At 38.9% G+C, this 21,792-nt stretch overlaps 1 protein-coding gene across 1 annotated transcript in view; it reads left to right on the plus strand.

Moving 5' to 3' along the window:
- Positions 1-21,792, plus strand: part of Znf385d (zinc finger protein 385D) — a 680,575-nt gene that overhangs the window by 298,698 nt on the left and 360,085 nt on the right. The window contains 1 exon segment of the mRNA XM_013010375.1: positions 8,366-8,375. Within this exon segment, the coding sequence (XP_012865829.1) occupies positions 8,366-8,375 (10 nt within the window).

Raw genomic sequence — 21,792 nt, forward strand, 5'->3', positions numbered from 1 at the left:
AAGAAGAAGATGGAGCCAATAAAGACTAATTTTCATAACTCATAGAACTCTCAGTGAAATACCATGGAAAATGGACACACAGCTCCCTCTTTGACACTTTTGGCAATGCATTAATGACATGTCAGGCTATGTTTCATGACCTCATAATGATACATGCCAATTCTCTGTATGTTTCAACAACTCAATCCAGCTATTATCTTAGCTTCTCCACAACATGCTGTGCTTATTTAATGATGTCCTGTTTTTTACTAGGCAGTGAATGTCCTGAGCACAGAATCACTTTGAAAACATTTTCCAAAACCCAACATCTGCTGTGCCCCCACCATTTTGTAACTTGACTTGTAAAAATCATCAGAATCCTCAGCACCTCCTTTAATCTCAGGGGGCTTAGATTCTTTATCACATGGAAACCAGCATTGTAGAAGGGTTGGCTCTTTTGCTGAGAGAAACACGTAAGTAGGGAGGAAACACTCCTCAAATTTCAGCATGTACATACTCAGCACCTGGAAATCTTGTTGAAATTCAGGTTCTGATTCACCTGACTGGAGCCCATGCCCAAGATCCTGGATTTCTAGTAAACTCCTGGGTCCTGCTGATACAGCGGGTACCAGGATCATACATGGAATTCAAAATAAAAGCAAGAATTATTTGCTCATTCCATCCACAAAATGGGTTGTGAAATTGCTCACTGCTCAAGTGGGCAGAGCCTTGTGAAGTATACACAGTGTTCTGTTAAACAACATCATTTAAGTTCTGTCACAGCATGTGAAATAGAAGGTCACTGATCTTTCTCACTGTTTAGTAAATGAGAAACCCAAGGACAATGTGCACTCCGATAGCTCTCTGTGGCAGAGACAACATATATACTTGTTTGGGGCTCCTCATGTGACATTCTCTCTGCAGTGTTATACTGGCAGTCAATGTTCTGCAGTAATATTGGGTTATGTAGTGAGATGATGGCACAAATTAGCTCCCCGTGGAAGGTATGTGTTCTGAAATCTTACATTAACTTGAGCACCTGCTACATACCCTGCGAGCTGCATGTGAGCTGCTGCTCACATTACGGAAACAGCTGGCTAAGGTGAGTCTACAGCTTTGATCAGAATTTCAAAGACTGCAGTAAGAACTGAATCCAAAATCTGAAGAACCATTCAGAGATTAGTTAGCATGTATTAACTGGTTCTAGGAGAATCCAGGGCAGCTTGTTTAACAGGACAAAAAGAATCATTTGGCATAAAATAAGCACATGTGCAAGATGTGAGATCTTTGTTCAATCTTAAGAATCTAGAAAATGAAACTTGATGAGTTTGGCCAGGGAGCAGCAGGCTGGGGAGGAGAAAAAAGTGACAGGAGACAAGGCTGATTGAGGTACACTGTGTGAATATACGGACATGCCAAAATGAAACCTTATGGGATAACTTAAATGATGTTAATAAGATGTATACTGAGGTGATCCAGTTGATAGGACCTTACACAGTTGAAAAAGAGGGCCCATTCAGATGGAGGAGTAGGAACAAAGTGAAACAAAAGGGCCCTAGACCATGCCTTTGGCTATGCTTGCATTGGATTCTTGCATTTTCATCATCAAAATCTTCAGCTTTATACCTCTCTCTGAAGTCAAGAAGATCCTTAGGGCTGGGAAGGTGGCTCAGTGGTAGAGCGCTTGCCTTGCATGCATGAGGCCCTGGGTTTGATTCCTCAGCACCACATAAGCAGCAGCAGAAAAAAAAAAACAGAAGTGGCGCTGTGGCTCAAGTGGTAGAACGCTAGCCTTGAGCTGAAGAGCTGAGGGACAGCGCCGAGGCCCAGAGTTCAGGCCCCGTGACCGGACCCAAAAAAAAAAAAAGAAGATCCTTAGTAGCTGAAATATCTGTAGGCCAGGAATTGACAGACTGTCTCTGTAAAGGACCAGCTATTTTTAAATTCAATACTATGTGGTAACTAGCCCAAGTATTTAATTATGGCATGACAGCCTGAAAGACACCATAACTATGAGCAAACAAGTAAGTTCACGTGGCTCACTTCCAGTAAAGAATGAAAGCTGGTAGGGTAATTCATGTCTACAATTCTAGCATTTGGCGATTCAGGCAGGAAAATGAACAGTTCCAAGTCAGCTTGGTCTATTTAGCAATAACTTGTCTCATAAAGCAAACAAAGAAAATCAAATAAAACCAAATAAAGTTATATGAAATAGACGATAGCTAGAATTAGTTATCTGTGGACTATAGTCAAGGTGTGTGTGGGCGGGGGTGGGGGGGGTGGGATACCAAAGGTTTAACTTCTAAGAATTATTAAAGAACAGGTTAATAAATACCAGGAAGGTGAAATATGTTTTGTTAGTGAGAAGTGGGATAAACATGGAGGGTCATGGGAGGGGTGGATAGATGGAGAGAGGAAAAGCCATCAAATACAGTCATTATATTCAATACACATTATATAGCAATTAAATTAGGTGACTTGAGAAAATGGATGGTAGTAAAAAAGATTGGGGAGAACAATGGGAGGGGTGATTTTGATCAAGATGAATTGTACTCTTAATCTGACTTGTTGAATTGAAACCTCATTTTATGGCTACTTAAAATAACACTCGCCAACATGTGTGCGCACACACACACACATACACACACACACACACACACACACACACACACACACACACACAAGCTAGATTGGGTCAACTGAGGGCTATAGTCAGGGTTTACTTTAGGGTTTACTCCATAGAAGCAAAAAAGCAATTTCCAATCCAAGGCTCTAAAAATCCTCCCATGTGCTTCTTTTAACAGAGAGGGCAAAGTTCTGCAAACGGGGAACAGCCTGTATTTACCATTGATTATTAAAGTCATGAGGGGACGTCAGAAAATATCTGCGCCCTTACTTCACTTTATAGATATGAACATTGAAGCCCAGAAAAGCGAATTGCTCAAAGCAATGCAACTGGCTGATAAAAGAAGCCCAGAACTTGGGGCCCCTCATTTTTAATGATCAGTAACTCTTACCCAGCAAAGGCCAAAGAAAATATGAAAATTGTTCAGTCAAGGCCCAACGTGTACATTCCACTGAAGTTGTTAATTCTTAAACTTTCTAAACATTTAGTTTTTATTCAGATGCATAATGTTGTAAACCACTAAATAATAAAAACCATTAGAGTGGCTAAATGTTTTATAAAATATCCCGTAGGGCACTCGAGTCTCTGGCAAAACTCAAGATTGTTGTCACCCAAAACAGGAGGTAACGTTAAAGGAGCCAGATTTTTCCCTAGGGGAAGAGATTTCCTCTGCAAATTCTCAAGGGAAAGGACCTGCTATTTGTAAGGAAGAAGCTTCTGTGATAGGTCCCCTGCCATCTCTGGTGCTGACACATTTTTCCTTTTCTCCTGTGTCATGTACCACTGTACACATATGCCAATATGTTGGTCTGAATAGCTAAAGGAATGGTAGGGATTTTGCTTTGGTAAAATATGAATTCACATGTGATCAACTACGAATTCACATGAGGTCAACCCTACTTATTGGATTGGAAGCAAAGCCCTACTTACTCATGTTGGAGAGAATACAAATGGAAAATCTTCCATAAAGCTTATATGTTCTGCATTGACATTTAAGAAGGAGGTTGCTTCTCATAGAAAGTACTTGTGCGCTTTAGGACAATAACCTCTGATCAGTTATTGTTTGTTGTGAGATGGTGCTTTCGAGAGCCACCAGATCTGCGTGTTATCTTTGCATTGGCTCATGTTATTTGGTTTGGTTGTCTCTGCTTGTCTTCATGCATTGGGCACCTTAGGAAACAGTAAGAAAAAATAAACACATTTAAAGGCCAAGAGAAAATAAAACTGAAAATGTCACCATCTATAGCTTGCAATCTTGACAGAAATTTAAGTTTGATAATGAAGGGAAATTTTTAAGCATTTCTAAGTGTGTACCAAACTCACATTCTGAGGAGAAAAAAAAGAAAAGTCCAGCACAAAGAGGTGGAATCTGCCAAGGTTGAAACATCGACTTGTGCCTCTTTGGCAACATTTTTTCCTGAGAAAATCATCCATCTGCTTATCCAGATGTCCATTAGCCCTTCCACACCACTGCGTCCAGCGGTACATCTTCTGTGCCCCAGAGAACTAACTGATAAAGCACTGCGATGTCCCCCTCTTTTTGGCTCCTCAGACAAATAACATTTTCTTTCTTTCATTATCATCATGTAATTATAAAAAGAAGTTTCAATTCAACATGTCAGTTCGTGCATACAATCATCAATGTTACCCCTTCCATCATTCCCTCCCATCTGTCCCAAAGTCACCCATCAAAGATAATCTTTTCCTTCATTAAAGAAGGCATATAAGTTTAACTGTAGAAAAACGTGTGGTCCTCAATAGTACCACATAGAAGAAATAGCAACCATCTCGATTCCAATCAGCAGCGAATACTAGGTTAGTTTTATAGGAATTCAGATCAGAACCTTCAGATCAAATGCATTTTCCTTTTGTGTCACCTGATCCCTCCTTCACTCATCTCTACAGCCATCTACATTAAGAACAGTATGAGAATTGTCATTTAACTTGTCTTTTCCAATGACATTTTGTTGTTGTTTGCTGGTACTAGGATTTAAATTCAGGGCTTTGCCAGTTGGTAATCTGATATTAAACCACTTGAGCCATGCCTTCATCTTGGCTTTTGGATAGTTATTTTGGAGATAGATTCTTAAAAACAAAACAAAAAAAATTTTTCTACCCAGTTTATCCTCAAACCTACATCTTCCAGATCTTAGTTCCCTACCCCCTGCTCCCCCCAGCTAAGATTACAAGTGTGAGCCACTGGTTCCCAAAAGGGATTGTGTGGGAAGAAGAGGTGAGAGTAACAGTAGGGTTTGAACTCAGGGCCTTAAATTTGCTAATCGGGCACTCGAACATTTAGCCACAGCTCCAGCTATCAATGTCTCCTTTATAAACATTTTAAATTAAATGTATTGTTGGTTATCTTTAAATAGCTGCTTAATAGGATAGTAATTTAACATGGGAATATCTGAGTATATCTTGTTCGGTGTCATTCTCTTCTCATCTGTCCTGACCCCACTTCAAGTTACCAGGTTCCATTTTCACCTATGTGCGTCAAGTAATGCGATTGCATTCTCCCACCTTTCTTCTTCCCATTCCTCTCAATAACTTCTTATTAAAAAGAAACATATTTGCGTTCATTCTTAAGAACTCAGGGCATTAAGAATTTCGCATGACATCTGAATCTTGTCTGCAACCACTTCTTCAGATACCTACAATGTTAGCAGTTTGCTATATGTCTTCCCACACACCAGCTTGTTTATCTACATGTGTAGATCCATGTGTGTGGGTGGGGGTGTTTGATTGTCTGTCTGTCTATGACTGTGTCTGTGTCTGTGTCCTTGTACAAAAGGAATGGCACCATCCATGTTTCCAGGCTATTCTCAGCATCTTGGTTCTTCTGTTGGATACTTAATTGCAGAACTTTTTCTATGGATTTAACTGTATCAACATGTTCTTTAAAGCTCTGGCTGCTCTTAACCAATTCTGTTTCTCCTTTGCCTAATTTTCTTACATATTCTGACAACGTTAACAAGTGAAAAGAAGCCAAGGATCACAGACATGATGATCAGTCCCCCATACATATTGTACATATGGGAAACTGCAATAAAAATATAACTTTGTATAGTATTTTAGCATTTGCATCTTTGTTTTGTAGTTTCCTTCTTTGTTGTATTCTATTTTTTAATTAATTAATTAACTTACTGATTGATTGATTGATTGATTGAATGAATTTCTGCTAAAAATCCAGGTCATTGACTTTCCTAGGCCAATGTTCTATTACCTAAGCTAAGGAGCTAGTCCAGCATTTTTCTGAGTAATTGGAGACAGAGTCTTATCTCTGAGATTTTCCTTCCTAAGTTTGTTTTCAAATAGAGATCCTTCTGAGTAGCGAAGATTACAGATGTAAAGCCACAGGTGCTGGGCTATTTTTTTTAACATAACATGTACCTGAGGAATTTTCTAAAGATGGAAAAACAAGGCTCTTTTTTGACTTTTAAAATCAGGGATATCTATCTTTATTCATTAGGGTGACTTATTGACAATAAAGCAGTTTAAAGATATCCACTAAGGTTTAGAGGGTTTTATACACTTATACTGTTAACAAACCAACACAGCCACTTACTCAAAAAGCAAATAGTAGTCAACAACTTAGGCTAACATCAGATGAAACCAATATTTTGTCCTAACTCTCTTCTATTTCCGAGTTCTATGTGCCAGTTCTATTCTATGTTATGTATCTATATGGAGATTTTCTAATATACATATATGTATATATGTAAATATATGTATTTACTTAATATTGTTGGTTGTGGGGCTTAGGCATGATTTCTGAGCCTCTTTTTGCTCAAGGTTAGTGTTCTAGCTCTTGAGCCACTGCATCATTTCTGAGTTTTGAGTGTTTAATTGGAGATTGGAGTCTCAAGGAGACTTTTCTGCCCTGGATGGCTTTGAACCGATCCTCGGAACTCAGCCTCCTGAGTAGCTAGGATTTCAGTCGTGAGCCACCAGTGCCAGCATCCCTCCAGGTCTCTGGAGTTTATTCTGTTACAGCATCCCAATTGCCACTCCATGAAAACTCCCAAGCTTCTCGAGGGTAATGGGGCCCAAGTTGCCTGTAATTCACATGGTCTGCTGTATGATCAGTGTCCTCATTGATAACACATCTCCTGCTGTGGAAAGGAAAAATGCAGGAACTTTATTCTTTGGAAAGACTAGCTCTCTAGCCTCACATATCATTCAGTACAGTCCTATTTATTCTATTTCCCTTCATTTGACTTGGGCCCTTTCTGTCTAGCCACACATCCAATGAGTATTTAATTATTCCTATCATGCTTTTAATTTTCTAGATCTATTCTTAGTTTATTTTCACTATATTCTATTAGTAGTAGTAGTAGTAGTAGAAATAGTTGTAGTAGTATGCATTTATTTGCAACAGGATCTTCTTATATAACAGAGGCTGGCCTTGAGTTTTCAATCATCCTTCCTTAGCCTCCTGAGTGCTAGAATTAAAAGTGTGTACCACTATGCCCACTGCATACAGTGTACTCTCTTAAATAGGAACCATTTTATCTTCTTCTTCTTTATGTCATTGACTACTCATGTTTTTTTTTCTGTGAGTTCATTTGGACTTTTTTTTCCTTTTTTTTTTTGTGAACATGCTGTACAGAGGAGTTACAATTACATGGGCAGGATAATGCATACATTTCTTACCAAGCATTGCAGCCTCCTCCTTTGTTTACCCTTCACATCCCTTCCCAGCTTCCCCCCTCCCCCCCAATCCTCATCCTTCTCCTTCCCCCCTTTCCCCCCCGCCCCCCCCACCGACGTTGTAAAGCTCGTTTTGGACATGACAACTTGTACTTCTCATTGTTGCAACAGGTCCACCTGTATCCTTAAACAACTGGTTTTTCCCCATCTCCTCCACAAGTTATACTCACATCAAATATAGTGAAAGCAGGGGTTATACTGTGGGGGAGGGACATACAAAGCAACAAAGAGATAATCTTATAAATGCTTTAGAAACACATGCATGAAAGAAAAAAACATTAAAATACACATCTAATGGTACATTTTCCTGACATCACATTATCTGACCTTTTCCGCTTGACTCATACATATACTAGATATTACAAATAAGGGAAACCATGGGACCTATGTTTCTTTGGGCCTGGCTTACTTCACTTAATATAACTTTTTCCAAGTTTTTCCATTTCCTAACAAATGGGGCAATGTCATTCTTTCTGATGGAGGCATAGAATTCCATTGTGTATATATACCACATTTTCTTGATCCATTCATCTACTGAGGGGCATCTGGGTTGGTTCCAGATCTTAACTATGGTAAATAATGCTGCAATAAACATAGTTGTGCTGGTAGCTTTAGTGTGGTCTTGTTTGTAAACATTTGGGTAAATGCCCAAAAGTGGGATTGCTGGGTCATAGGGGAGTTCTATGTGAAGTCTTTTGAGGAACCTCCATACTGCTTTCCAAAGTGGTTGAACAAGTTTACATTCCCACCAACAATGAAGTAAGGTTCCTTTCTGTCCACATCCCCTCCAGCATCTGTTGTTGTTAGAGTTCTTGATTTTTGCCGTTCTAACTGGAGTGAGGTGGCATCTCAATGTTGTTTTGATTTGCATTTCTTTTATGGCTAGGGATGTTGAACATTTCTTCATGTGTCTATTGGCCATCCTTCTTTCTTCTTCAGAGAAGTTTCTCTTTAAGTCTTTCACCCACTTGTTTATTGGGCAGTTGTTTCTTTGAGGATTTGTTGTTGGGGGTTTAATTTTTTGAGTTCCAAGTATATTTTAGATATGAGACCCTTGTCCGTTGTATGGCTAGTAAAGATCTTCTCCCAATCTGTGGGCTTTCTATTGATCTTGCTAGCTATGTCATTTGCCCTGCAGAAGCTCTGCAACTTTATGCAATCCCATTTGTCCAACCTTTCTTTGATTTGTTGTGTTTCCAGGTCTCTATTCAGAAAATTTCGGCCTGAGCCAAGGAGACCTAGGGTTTCTCCTATTCCATCCTGTAATGTTTTCAGCGTGTCTGCTTTGAGTTCAAGGTCTTTGATCCATTTGGAGTTGATTCTGGTGCAGGGTGATATATAAGGATCTAGCTTAAGTTTTTTACATGTAGTTAACAAATTTTGCCAGCACCATTTACTAAAGAGGTTGTCTTTCTTCCATTCTGTTGTTTTAGCTCCCTTATCGAAGATTAGATGGCTATAGGTCTGTAGGTTCATTTCTGGGTTTTCAATTCTATTCCATTGGTCCTGAGGTCTGTTCTTATGCCAATACCAAGCTGTTTTGATTACTATGGCTTTATAGTAGAGTTTGAAGTTTGGTATTGATATTCCTCCAGCAGTGTTCTTTCCAGACTACTTATGTTTTTGAGAAGGTCTCTTCTGCACCTCTTTCTGTCTTTGTTTGACTCTTACAATACCTTGGTCTCTGCCTTTCATGATGAAGGCTACCTCAAACTTGAGATTATCTTTGTCTGCATTCATATGCAGCAGGAGTATTATAGAAACTGGTCACAGGGCTTGTGGATTGGTCACTGATCCAAAACTGCTTCCAAATGTCAGGATCTAAAGGGCCTTTCCCTGGGATCTTCCTGCTTCTTTCATGGCAGAGCTTCCAATGTCTCTGGCCATGAAATCAGGAATTTGCTGGGGAGTATAGGCTCTGGGTAAGGAGCAGAAGCAGAGGCTTAGAGGTTTGCATTCCTGTTTAATGATACATTTTTACAAAGTACCTCTAGTTTTATCTGAACTACTTGCTTCTTACTCCTTCCTTTTCCGTACCTCCTGTTTCCCCTCCTACCCGCCCCCCATTCAATCATTGAAGTCTATTTACACCATTGGGCTGCTTATTCTATACAATGCAGGGGTGGAAACTTCTGTGTCTCTCCCTCACATCTCCTGACCTTTGAGGGCATCTAGACATTCAGCAAGCTGCAGTTTCATGGATAACCCCAAGGGGCTTGCTAATTTTCATCTTCTTTCTACTTTTCTACTCTTCTGGTATTTTCATCCACTCTCTCCTTGCCTTCTATCGCTTCTTGTCACCATTCCTTTCTATATTGTATTCTATATTGTTGTTTCTCTCTTTTTTTCTCTATTTTTAAGAATAAATAGAAATAGTTTAATCCCTGCTGTCATTTAAGTCTGGTTTTAGGCAAGAATGAAGATAAACACATTTGTTCCACTCACTACATTCTCTTATTAGGTTTTAATAATGCGAATTTTTTTCTTTTTCAATCTTTTTTTCCCCCTTTTTTAGTAGCCTAACTCCAAAAATAACATAATGGTGATCACTAGGGCTTAGGAAAATATATTTGGAGACACAGCTTGGGAATTTGTTTCTGTCTTAAAAGATAAGGTTTGTTTATGCAAAAAATGTTGATTTCCTTCATTAACATATGTACACAGACATGGAAGCGCTTAATGCTAAAAAAATTAATAAATTCCTTAGATGCAACTTGGATTTATGAATTACCCAACAGAAAACCAGAAAGGGCTTTATTGTTCCATCACTGCTAATGCCTTACTGTTCCAGACCAGTCACTGCTCAACAGGAGGGATTCAGAGTTGTTTTCCTCACTGATGACTCCACATAGTTTGATACCAAGATAATGTACTAAAGGAAGGTAGGTGGTTTTAGGACACTAGGAATGAGAGCCTTTGAATAATTCTCCCTGCAGGAGCTACATCCCATTTTCTGTAAATTGTGTATGCTTAAAATCTAAAATATGCCAAAGCAATCCATGAAAATTTAAAAGAAGTGATTTCCTAGAACAAGCATACTGCATTCTATATGCTTCCTCTGGGTGTGTATGGTGTTTGTGTGTGTGTGTGTGTATGTGTGTGCTGCTCCCAGCTTGAACTCAGGGTCTAGCAATTGTTTCTAAACTTCTGGTCTCCAGGATGGTACTCTACCACTTGAGCCAAAGCACTACTTCTGACTTTTTGGTGGTTAATTGGAGATATGGTCTTTCCTGGCCAGGCAGGCTTTGAACTATGATCCTCAGATTTTAGTCTCCTGAGTAGCTAGAGTTATAAGAGTCTGCCACTGCTGACCAGTTTCTCCATCTTTTTTCTTTTCTTTTCTTTTTTCTTCCCTTTTCTCTTTTCTTCCCTTCTCTCTTTTTTTTTTTTTGGGGGGGAATGTCAGTTGTGGGGCTTGACCTCAGAGCCTGGGCCCTACCCCTAAACTTTTGTTCAAGAATAGCTCTCTATCACTTTGAGCCACAGCTCCACTTCTGGTTTCCTGGTGGTTAATTGGAGATAAAAGTCTCACAGACTTTCTTGTCCAAGCTGGTTTTGAACTATGATCCTCAGATCTCAACCTCCTGATTAGCTAGGATTTCAGACATGAGCCATCAGCACCTGGCTCTTTTCTTTCTTTTTTTCTTTTCTTTTCTTTTTTTTTTGCTTCCCTTCCCTTTCTTTTCCATTCTTCTTTTCTTCTTTTGGAGTTGGTACTTAGGACTAGATGCTATCCTTTAGCTTTTCACTAAGTCTGGAGCTCTATCGCTAAAGCCACAGCTCCATTTCCAGCTTTATGCTAGTTAATTGGAGTTAAGAGTCTCATGGAATTTCCTACCCAGGCTAGCTTCAAGCTGCAACCCTCAGATCTCAGCCTCCTGAGTAGCTTTTATTACAGGCATGACTCATTTGCCCCTGGCCTCTCCATCCCTTCTTGGCTGAGCATTGGCCAGGGTATTTACTGGAATGCTGCCTTCAGGATGCCTATAGTATCCCCAGGGTTCTCATAGAGATAAAAGATGGTATTTGGAGCAGTTTGCAATGTACTTTGTGCAGAAGCCTGGCAAAGCCAGAGAGCTGGCTTGGAGTTCCAGTTTAACCCTTTGTAGGTGTGATGAGGAGCAGGTTGGCCTGATAAGAACTTCTTAAACTCAGATCCTCACATGAGCTGGGCAGGCGCTGTACCCCATGAGCTTGTTCTCAGCCCTGAGAAGCTCTTTTTGCTGAGGTGCAATCTGGGGGTCATGAACACATGGAAACAGACATGCCGTAGTGAAAAATGCCAGAAACACGCTAAATACCATAAACAAAATGAATACCAGGAAACTGATGGGGAGTAGACCAATGAAGAGAGGAAAGGGGGATGCAGTCATGATATTCAATGCATGGCCTTTAAAACTAAGAAAATGGAGGAGAAGGTGGGGGAGAATGGTAAAAAGGATGCTATCAATCAAGATGCATTGTACTTACACACTGATTGGTTGAATGGTAACTCCTTTGCACAACTGCTTAAAGGTAATAAAAATAATTATAAGAGAAGGAAAAAGAGTTAAGGGGACACTTCATGGTGGTTCTTTGAGTTGAATTTGTGTTAAAAACATAAAGGGAGAGAGACAGTGTACACTTTTGGGTAAAATACTCAGGCTGTCATGGGTATTTGGCATTTCCTAGCCATATGAGTAGAAGGGCTGAGTAGAACGGGAGGCTGAGGAGAGGGCACGGAAGGAGGTGGTGATCTAATTGATCTAATAGACCTTCACGCAGGCAGGCTTTGAGGAGCTCTCAGGTACAACATGGCAGCATTGCAACTCTTGGTGACTTCTGAGTTAACCACTTTGGTTGAAGCCAAGGAGCAGGTAAGACAGGACCCAGGATTCACACGGAACCCATACCGGCCTCCCTATCAGGGATGGGATAGAGTGAGCTCGTGACCACTGACCACCTTGAAAGTGAGCACCAGAAACTTTAATAATCAAGTTAAATAATATTCCCTATGTTAGCTACGGTGAATAATGCTGCCATAAACATGTGTGTGCTGGTAGCTTTAGTATGGCCTTGTTTGTGATTATTTGGTTAAATGCCCAAAAGTGGGATTGCTGGGTTATAGGGGAGCTCTATGTGGAGTCTTTTGAGGAACCTCCATATTTGATTCTGGTGCCCTGCATCTTTTGCGTGTGTGTGTCTGTGTCTGTGTCTGTGTGCGTGTACGTTTTTTATTGTAAAAAATGCTGTGCAGAGGGTTTACAGTTATATGAGCAAGGTAATGAGTACATTTCCTATTGAGCATTGTTGCCTCCTCCTTTGAATTCCCCCTACCATCAATTCCTTCCCACCTCCACAACTACCCCTGCTCCCCCCACCGAAGTTGTAAAGTTCGTTTTCAACATAGTGTTTTGTACATCTTATTATTAAAATGGGACAAACCTGTCTTTAAGCATTTTGTTTTTTTCCCTTCCCCTCCCTGAATTAGAGAAGTGTATATACAAGATGAAAGGCACCAGCATCAAATACAGTGAAAACAAGGGTTACACTGTGGGGGAGGAACATGCAAAGCAACAAAAAAAAAATCACATGGTACATTATAGATATGTTAGAAGCAATAGCAAGAAAGAAAAAAGATATTTGTTTCCCTATCTTTGGGTTCATTTTACTTAATATCATCTTATATGGTCATATGTACATAGTTTTTGGCCTTTTCTCATTGTGCTACTAGTCATTGCAAATAAGGGAAACCATGGGACCTATGTTTCTTTGCACCTGGCTTACTTCACTTAATATGCTTTTTTCCAAGTCTTTCCATTTCCTAACAAATGGGGCGATGTCATTCTTTCTGATGGAGGCATAGAATTCCATTGTGTATATATATATATAGATGCATATATATACATATACACAGATATTTACATATATATACACATACATATATATATACATATACATATCTGTGTATATTTATATGTACATGTATATATATCACATTTTCTTGATCAATTCATCTACTGAGGGGCATCTGGGTTGGTTCCAGATCTTAGCTATGGTAAATAATGCTGTAATAAACATAGTTGTGCTGATAGGTTTCGTATGGTCTTGTTTGTGATCATTTGGGTAAATGCCCCAAAGTAGGAATACTGGGTCATAGGAGAGCTCTTTGTGGAGTCTTTTGAGGAACCTCCATACTACTTTCCAAAGGGGTTGAAAAAGTTTACACTCCCACCAACAATGCAGTAAGGTTCCCTTCTGCCCACATCCCCTCCGACATCTGTTGTTATTAGAGTTCTTGATTATAGCCATTCTAACTGGAGTGAGGTGGCATCTCAATGCTGTTTTGATCTGCATTCCTTTTATGGCTAGAGAGGCTGAACATTTCTTCATGTGTCTATTGGCCATTCTTTTTTCCTCTTCAGAGAAGTTTCTCTTTAAGTGTTTAGCCCTGATTTATCACTGATTTATCAGGCAATTGTTTGTTTGAGGATTTGATGTTGGGGGATTTAATTTTTTGAGTTCCAGGTATATTTTAGATACGAGACCCTTGTCCATTGTATGGCTAGTGAAGATCTTCTCCCAATCCATGGACTTTCTATTGATCTTGCTAGCTATGTCCTTTGCCATGCAGAAGCTCTGCAATTTCATGCAATCCCATTTGTCCAACCTTTCTTTGATTTGTTGTGTTTCTGGGTCTCTATTAAGAAAATTTTGGCCTGTGCCAAGGAGCCCTAGTTTTTCTCCTATTTCTTCCTGTAATGTTTTCAGAGTGTCTGCTTTGACTCGAGGTCTCTAATCCATTTGGAGTTGATTCTAGTGCAGGGTGATATATAAGTATCTAGCTTTAGTTTTCTACAGGTGATTAACCAATTTTTCCCACATCATTTACTGAAGAGGCTGTCTTTCTTTGATTCTATATTTTTAGTTCCCTTATCAAAGATTAGGTGGCTATGGGTCTGTGGGTTCATTTCTGGGTTTTCAGTTCTATTCCATTACTCCTCAGGTCTTTTCTTGTGCCGGTACCAAGATGTTTTGATTACCATGACTTTGTAGTAGAATTTGAAATTTGACATTGATATTCCTCCAGCACTATTCTTTCTGTTAAGGATCATTTTTGCACTCGGGGTCTTTTATTGTTCCATAAGAATTTTTAATTGCTTCTTCTATTTCATTGAAGAATGAGGTTGCAATATTGATAGGTATAACATTGAATTTGTAGATAGCCAAGTAATGCCACTTTCATGATGCTGATCCTTCCAATCCAGGAGCAAGGGAGGTTTTTCCACTTCCTTATTTCTGCTTTAATTTCCTTTTTCAGGTTTTCAAAGTTTTCCTCATAAAGGCCCTTCGCTTCTTTAGTTAAGTTAACGCAGAGGCATTTTGTATGTGGGAGGGGGGCTATTACAAAAGGAGTTGCTTTCCTGATTTCAGCCATGCTCTTCTCATTGTTGGCATACAGAAAAGCCACTGATTTTTGAAGGTTAATTTTATACTCTGGTATTTTGTCAAATTTTTGAATCAGCTTGAGTAATTTGACAGTGGAGTCTGTGGGATTCTTTAGGGTGTATATGACAAACCTACAGCCAGCATTATACTTAATGGCGAAAAACCAAAGCAATTTTCTCTAAACTCAGGAATGAGACAAGGATGTCCACTCTCTGCACTTCTCTTCAATTTATTATTAGAGTGCCTAGCTATAGCAATAAGACAAGATGCAGACATAAAGGGGATCCAAATAGGGAAAGATGAAATAAAACTCTCCTCTTTGCAGGTGCCCTGCATCTTGTATATACATTTTTTCTAATTTGGGAAGAGGAAGGGAAATAACAAAATACTGAAACAAGGATACAGGTTGACCCCTTGTAACAATGAGATGTACAAGACTCTACGTTGAAAAAGAACTTTACAACTTGTGGGAGGTGGGAGGAGGGGAGGGAGAAGTTGGGGAGTTGGGAAGGAAAGGATGGTAGGGAAAAACAAAGGAGGAGGTAACAATGCTCAATAGGAAATGTACTCATTATCTCACTCATGTAACTGTAACCCCTCTGTACAATATCTTTACAATAAAATATATATATACAAAAAGTGAAATAATACTCAAAAATATTTTAAAACCTCAAATGCATATCGACTCAGACATTGACGATCTCTTCATGTCAAGGACATCCAAAATCCATAAGTGGAGGTTTGGATCAAGTGGTAGAGCTCCAGCTTTAAGCAAAAATGTCAAGTAAGATCATGAGGCCTTGAGTTCAAGGCCCAGTACCAACACAAATTCCCTTCTACAGGCTAATTAGAATTATTCAATGCACTGAATGTCTGAACCTACAGTTATCCTATTAAGTTGTATAGCATGAGGCCATTATTTATTGTACATAGATGATATCATACATGTATGGAAATGTGCTTCCACTACCTACTATGTGCTGAAAAAAATACTAAAATGTGAAGAAATCCACATTAAAAAAAACTTCAAAGTTTTAAGGTAAAATCACTATTAGGTGCTTCCATGGAGCACCTAAGATGAAAGGGAAAATCAGGGAGAATAATCCTGCCCGAATTTAATATTTTTCTACATTTTTTTTTACTGTTGAGTTCTTTTTGCATCAGTTTAGGTGTTTATATCCAGGCTTTTTTGGGGGAGGGGGGTCAGTCATGGGGCTTGAACTCTGGGCTTGGGTGCTGTCCTTGCGCTCTTCAGCTCAAGGTAAGCATTTTACTGTTTGAGCCACAGCGCCACTTCTGGCTTTCTAGTGGTTAATTGGAGATAAGAGTCTCACGGACTTTCCTGCCCAGGCTGGCTTTGAACTGTGATCCTCAGATCTCAGCCTCCTGAGTAGCTAGGATTACAGGTGTGAGCCACCAGCACCCGGCTAAACCAAGCTTTGAGTACTGTAGCTCCAGAGGATTGTGTTATATTCCTTTACTATGTACAACAGAATAAATTTATCAGTTAAATGAAATACTATTTTTGTTGATTATGAGGTGTTTGGTCTTTCTTAAATTTTGTGCTTCAGTGAGCTCTCCCACAGTTCTTATTTAGTCCTTGCTCTTACTCTGGAGGCTGAGATCTGGGGAATAATGATTTGAGGGCAGTCTATGCAGAAAAATCCAAAAGACTCAAACTCTCAAAAAACAGCAAAAAATCGGGCTGAAGGCATGTTTCAAGTGGTAGAGCACCAGCTGTGAGCAAGCAAGCTCAGCAAGTAAAAAGACTTGTATTAAAACTCTGGTATGTTGGGGGAGGGGAGGGGAGAGGATAGATTATTTGAAATGACTGTATAGGCTTAATGCATCTGAAATGTTTGTGCTGAGTTACATGTAAAGCATGCAGTGGACAGGCATTATCAATCTTAGAAACCCAAGGTGTACTAAAATACGTAAGTGATTTGTTCTGGTGTCCTTAAAAGGAATACCAAAAGATAGGAGTTTTCAGTAAGGTACTAAGTAGCCCACACTAAAGGAAGTGAAAAGACTTTTCCATTTTTAAGAATACCTGCCGTATGGCTGATTATAGTTCTCATCTAAACACATATGGATTTGAAGCTGTACTAACATTCCCCTTTTTGTTGGCTGATTTTTAAAGTTTTATTCTTGGTAGAATTTTCTCCTAGTAACTCGGTTCTAATACCCATGGTGCAGCAAGTGACGGAATTCTCGTGGGATACTGATAAGCACTTGTGAGAACCTCGCTGCCTGCTGGCTGGCATTGCTGATAACACCACATTGCAGACTACGAGGTCTGTCTGGTAGGGAAAAAAAATTAAAAAGAGAAAAACGTCTCTGCCATGACTTTTAGTATTTTTTTTTCTGAAAGGACTTGCTTACATGCTGTATTTTTTTCTCTTGTCCTAGGAAGTAGGTGTCAATCAAGATATTTTAGGAAAGGCTTAACTTTCTCTGATTATATTATAAGCAGTTCATGTTTCTGTATTCCAATTAATGCCCTATATTTATAAGGGGAAAAGTCAGATGGTTTTGTCTGGAGTCACTATGCTGTTTTATTTTACTGATTGATGCTTTGTACAGAGTACCTTTTAGCTGCTATATTAGTCTTCTCCTAATGGCTCTCCTCTTGCACCCAGGAAGATCATAGGAGGGTTTGGTGCTGGGGAAGGAAGGAAGGGAGGAAGGAAGGAAGGAAGGAAGGAAGGAAGGAGGGAAGGAAGGAAGGAAGGAAGGAAGGAAGCGAGGGAGGGAGGGAGGGAGGGAGAGAGGGAAGGAGGGAGGGAGGGAGGAAGAAGACATTACTTGTCCCAAATACAAAGAGATAGAATGGTATATCCCTCCCCCACGGTATAACCCCTGTTTTCACTGTGTTTGAAGTTGGTATAATTTGTGGAGGGGAAGGGATAAAACAAATTGTTTAAACAGGGATACAGGTGGACCCATTGCAACAATGAGATGTACAAGACTTTATGTCAAAAAATGAACTTTACAACTTTGGCTGGGGGTGGGAAGGGGGATGAGAGGGCAGGAATGGGAAGGGGAAACAAAGGAGGAGGCTACAATACTTGATAAGAAATGTACTCACTATCTTGCCCATGTAATTGTAACCCCTCTGTACAGTATTTTCAAAACTTATTATTATATAAAAAAGACATAGAATGGATTCTCTCTAAAGCTTCTATGCTATTTCATTATACACACCTAGTATTGGTGATGATTTTTTATATTCATGATATAAGTGAACATTCAACACAAAATAAGCTCTCTCAGGAAAAGTTTTTGCCAAATAGTCCTGTGTAGTACCCTCTAAATATCTTGCTAGAAAGAGATAGTATTTCTCCCTCCTACTTATTTCACAGGAAGTATTTGAGATTCTCTGGAAGAGCTTTATTATTCATAGAATTTAATGAAAGCCTGGCCACATTAAATCCTTTGTCCATAAATCCTTGGCCAAGTAAGTGACGTCTTTCCTTTCTATCCCTATCCTTTATTTTTCAGGCTATTTCAGATACCATATATTTAAAATCAGGAAGAAAAATAAATAAGGGTGTCTAGGTATAATTTTTATGGGAGAGTTAACTTTTCTTTGATATAATTTATCAGAGAAATGTTATGTTTTTCTAGCGTGCTCTTGAAATGAGCCACAAATGTACATGTATGAAAGAGAAACATGGGGAGAGATACACACAAAGAAATGGAGAGACAGAAAAGATACATAGCAAGAGGGGCAAGAGAAGAGAGACACAGAGACAGAACGAGACAGTGGTCAGTTGCCAATCATGAAGATAGTAGGCAGAACATCAGGGTAAATGTCAGCACTACACATAAGAAATAATAAATGACATATGAATATTTTAGTTAAGTCATGTGTGTTTCTTCAAGTGTGAATGTAATTATGAATGCATAAGGAATGTTCAGAAGGGTAAATTTAATTGTCTAGGGTGTAATTCAACCAAGCTAAATTAACTTAAGCTCCTACTCCATTTATTCCATTGTCCTATCAAACATACCTGGGATGATATTTTCATTATCTCATTGCATTTGTTTTACCACCTCACCCACAGAATAATGGTAGAAAATTAGCACTTATCAAATACTTCTTGGATAATTAAGATATTCTATTTTACAAAATCCTTGCCTACTTTAATTCTCCATATACCCCTAAACATAAACGTTATACTTGTTATGTATACTATGATGCATATTTTGATTTTCCAGCAAACAATTTCAGAGTGTTTAAGCAACATGTTCAAAGTCACAGAGCTAGAAAAATCTGGAAAGAATTCAGTGAAAACAATGAGCTAGTTGTCAGTGGCTCAGTCAGTGATCCTAGCTACTAAGGAGGCTGAGTTCTGGGATTCAATTAAAATCCAGATTGGGAAGGCCAATTTGAGAAACTCATCTCTAATTAATCAGCCAAAAGCCAGAAGTAGAGTTGTTAAGTGGTAAAGTGCTAGCCAAGAATGAAAAAACTAAATAAGCATAAATGGCCCTGAGTTAAAACTCTAGTACTGGTGTGCAGGTGTGCACAAACATGCACACACACAGACACAAAGTAGACGGTGGTTGGGGGAAAAAGCCACAAACTGCATTGATATATATCCCTAGTGTTACAATTAATATGACTAGAGTCTAGATTACAAGGACCCTGGTATGCAAACTCATTTTTGGGACAACCTTGAATGAACCTGTTAACTATGTGAAAGACTGTTTCCTCACAGAGTATTTAAATATTCTGTCCCCTAGTTATTTCTGCAGGAGGTGGGACAAAAATGCTTTCCATTCTGAGCCTGGAGATTTTATGTTGCTGCTCACAAAGGCCAGAGCTTCCAGTGTGCTCTCGACTTGGCTGGCATTTCTAAATACTGGCCACCTTGTTTTTCTGTGCCAAAGAGCCAAAACTGACTGGCACATGGATAGAGCTTTTACAGATCTGGTTCTTGACCTCTGTGAAAAATCATCTTCTCTGAATGAATTATGCTATAGGCATATTAGATGATGAGAGGGCTCAGTCTCTGTTCCAAGTCATAAAATGATTCCCTTATCATGCAGAAAAGGAATAGAGTGTTGGGCAAGTGGAACCAATGAGTTTGCTCCTTGGGGAGACAAAGCTAAGGAAGTCAAGTGCTCTTTTATTGATGGAAGCCGTTTTCATCCATCTGAGGAATGAGAAAAGTTGCTAGTTGTTCTACCCCTATTTCAGCCTTTCCAACTTTTACTTCATATGGATGTAGCTCCTTTCTGAGTCAGAGGAAAGGCCAGTCCTTTGATTCATCTTGGCCTATGGGCCAGAGGTCAACTTTTCTGCTAGGTCTAATGAAAGGCTGGGCCTTGAGCCCCATGCTGTTTAGATATTTATAACTTTTGAGGTTATGAGTTAGGGAGTCATAACAAGATTGAAGTGTTTGCTCAAGGTGTCTGGCTAATGAGGGACAACGAGAAATCCTTAGTCATCCTCTGGCCTGAGTTTATATGAGGTATTATTGGAGACATGAACCACTTGTCCCAAAAGACTTACAAAGTAGCCATTATTAAAATAGTTTCCTAGGTCTTGATTCATTTAATATTTACTGTTCACCACTTTATTCCAGACAAAGATTAGAAATTTGGGGATTTTAGCATATTTTACACATTGACTTTTTAGATACTAGATATTTTAGATATTAAAAGGCCATACATGTCACCAAACAAAAATTTGTCTGACCATTTCTGCTTGCCTCAGACATATACTAGTTATTGCAAATAAAGGAAACCATGGGACCTATGGTTCTTTGGGCCTGGCTTACTTCACTTAATATAATTTTTTCTTGCTATTGTTTCTAACATATTAATAAGATGATTTCTTTGTTGCTTTGTATGTTCCTCCCCCATGATATAACCCCTGTTTTCACTGTATTTGATGTTGGTATAATTTGTGGAGGGGAAGGGAAAAAAGTAATTGTTTAAATAGGAATACAGATAGACCCATTTCCAACTTGAGCAGGGGACAGGGGGTGAGGGGGAAGGGAGGGCATGGATGGGAAGGGGAAACAAAGGAGGAGGCAACAATGCTTGATAAGAAATGTACTCATTACCTTGCTCATGTAATTGTACCCCCTCCTTACAAGATTTTCACAATAAAAAGAACTTATTAATAAAAAATTAAAATAAAAACCTGAAAAAAATAAAATAAAAAGGCCATACATCCTACCTAAGCAAGAGAGATATAGATTACTACTTCTCTTTCTGACAGAGCTTTCTTTATGTTTATGGATATCTTGGATTTGCTTTCTGAAGTCTGTCCCTTTTCTTTTCCTAACTTCCAAAGAGATGGTTACTTTATTCCAACACTGGGTAGTTATATTGTACTTTTGTTTCTTTTATGTGTTTTAAATGAATTTTGTAGTCAATTTTTCTCTCTATTCTTGGTTATGTCTCTTGATTATAATCTCCTACCTATTCCATTTCAACTTGAGGGTATTCTATTTACTAAAAACGTCTTAGTTCTGATGCATCTAAAGTTGAATCAGTTCGAAGGTTGATTATAAATAATCGCTATTTCAGCTTGGGGAATAATAACTGGCTGTCATGCTAGATTGATTTCTTAGGAAGCTTGCTTTTGTTGTTGCTGTTTTTAAAATCTGAATATTGTTATTGTCACTGATAGAGATGATTCCAAAAATGTTTTGTCGAAAATGAAAAAAGACTTACTTGAGCATCTTATAGGTCCTGTGGACCTCACTAGTAGAACGTTGTTAGGGGCATTAATGTACAAATGACTGCCCAGTGATAGATACTCCACATCCTACAAACACTCTTTTTTGTGAATTGCCATTGGCCCCTAAATTATCTGAAGTGCTAAGAGAAAGGAAAGAATGATTACTCAGGAAGTTTATTAAAAGATCAAATAGAACCTCCATAAATGAACACATTTATATTTCCTAGAAAAGGGTATCCAGAAATACTACAAATACCTATTGTATCTGTACAAGAAAAATGATGACTAAAGTGGAATACAGAAGCTAGGTAGTAGACAAAAATGTTGGTATGAAAGAGTGAGAAACTTC

This window comes from Dipodomys ordii, unplaced genomic scaffold, assembly GCF_000151885.1.
Source record: "Dipodomys ordii isolate 6190 unplaced genomic scaffold, Dord_2.0 Scaffold12, whole genome shotgun sequence".
Classification (NCBI taxonomy): Eukaryota; Metazoa; Chordata; class Mammalia; order Rodentia; family Heteromyidae; genus Dipodomys; species Dipodomys ordii.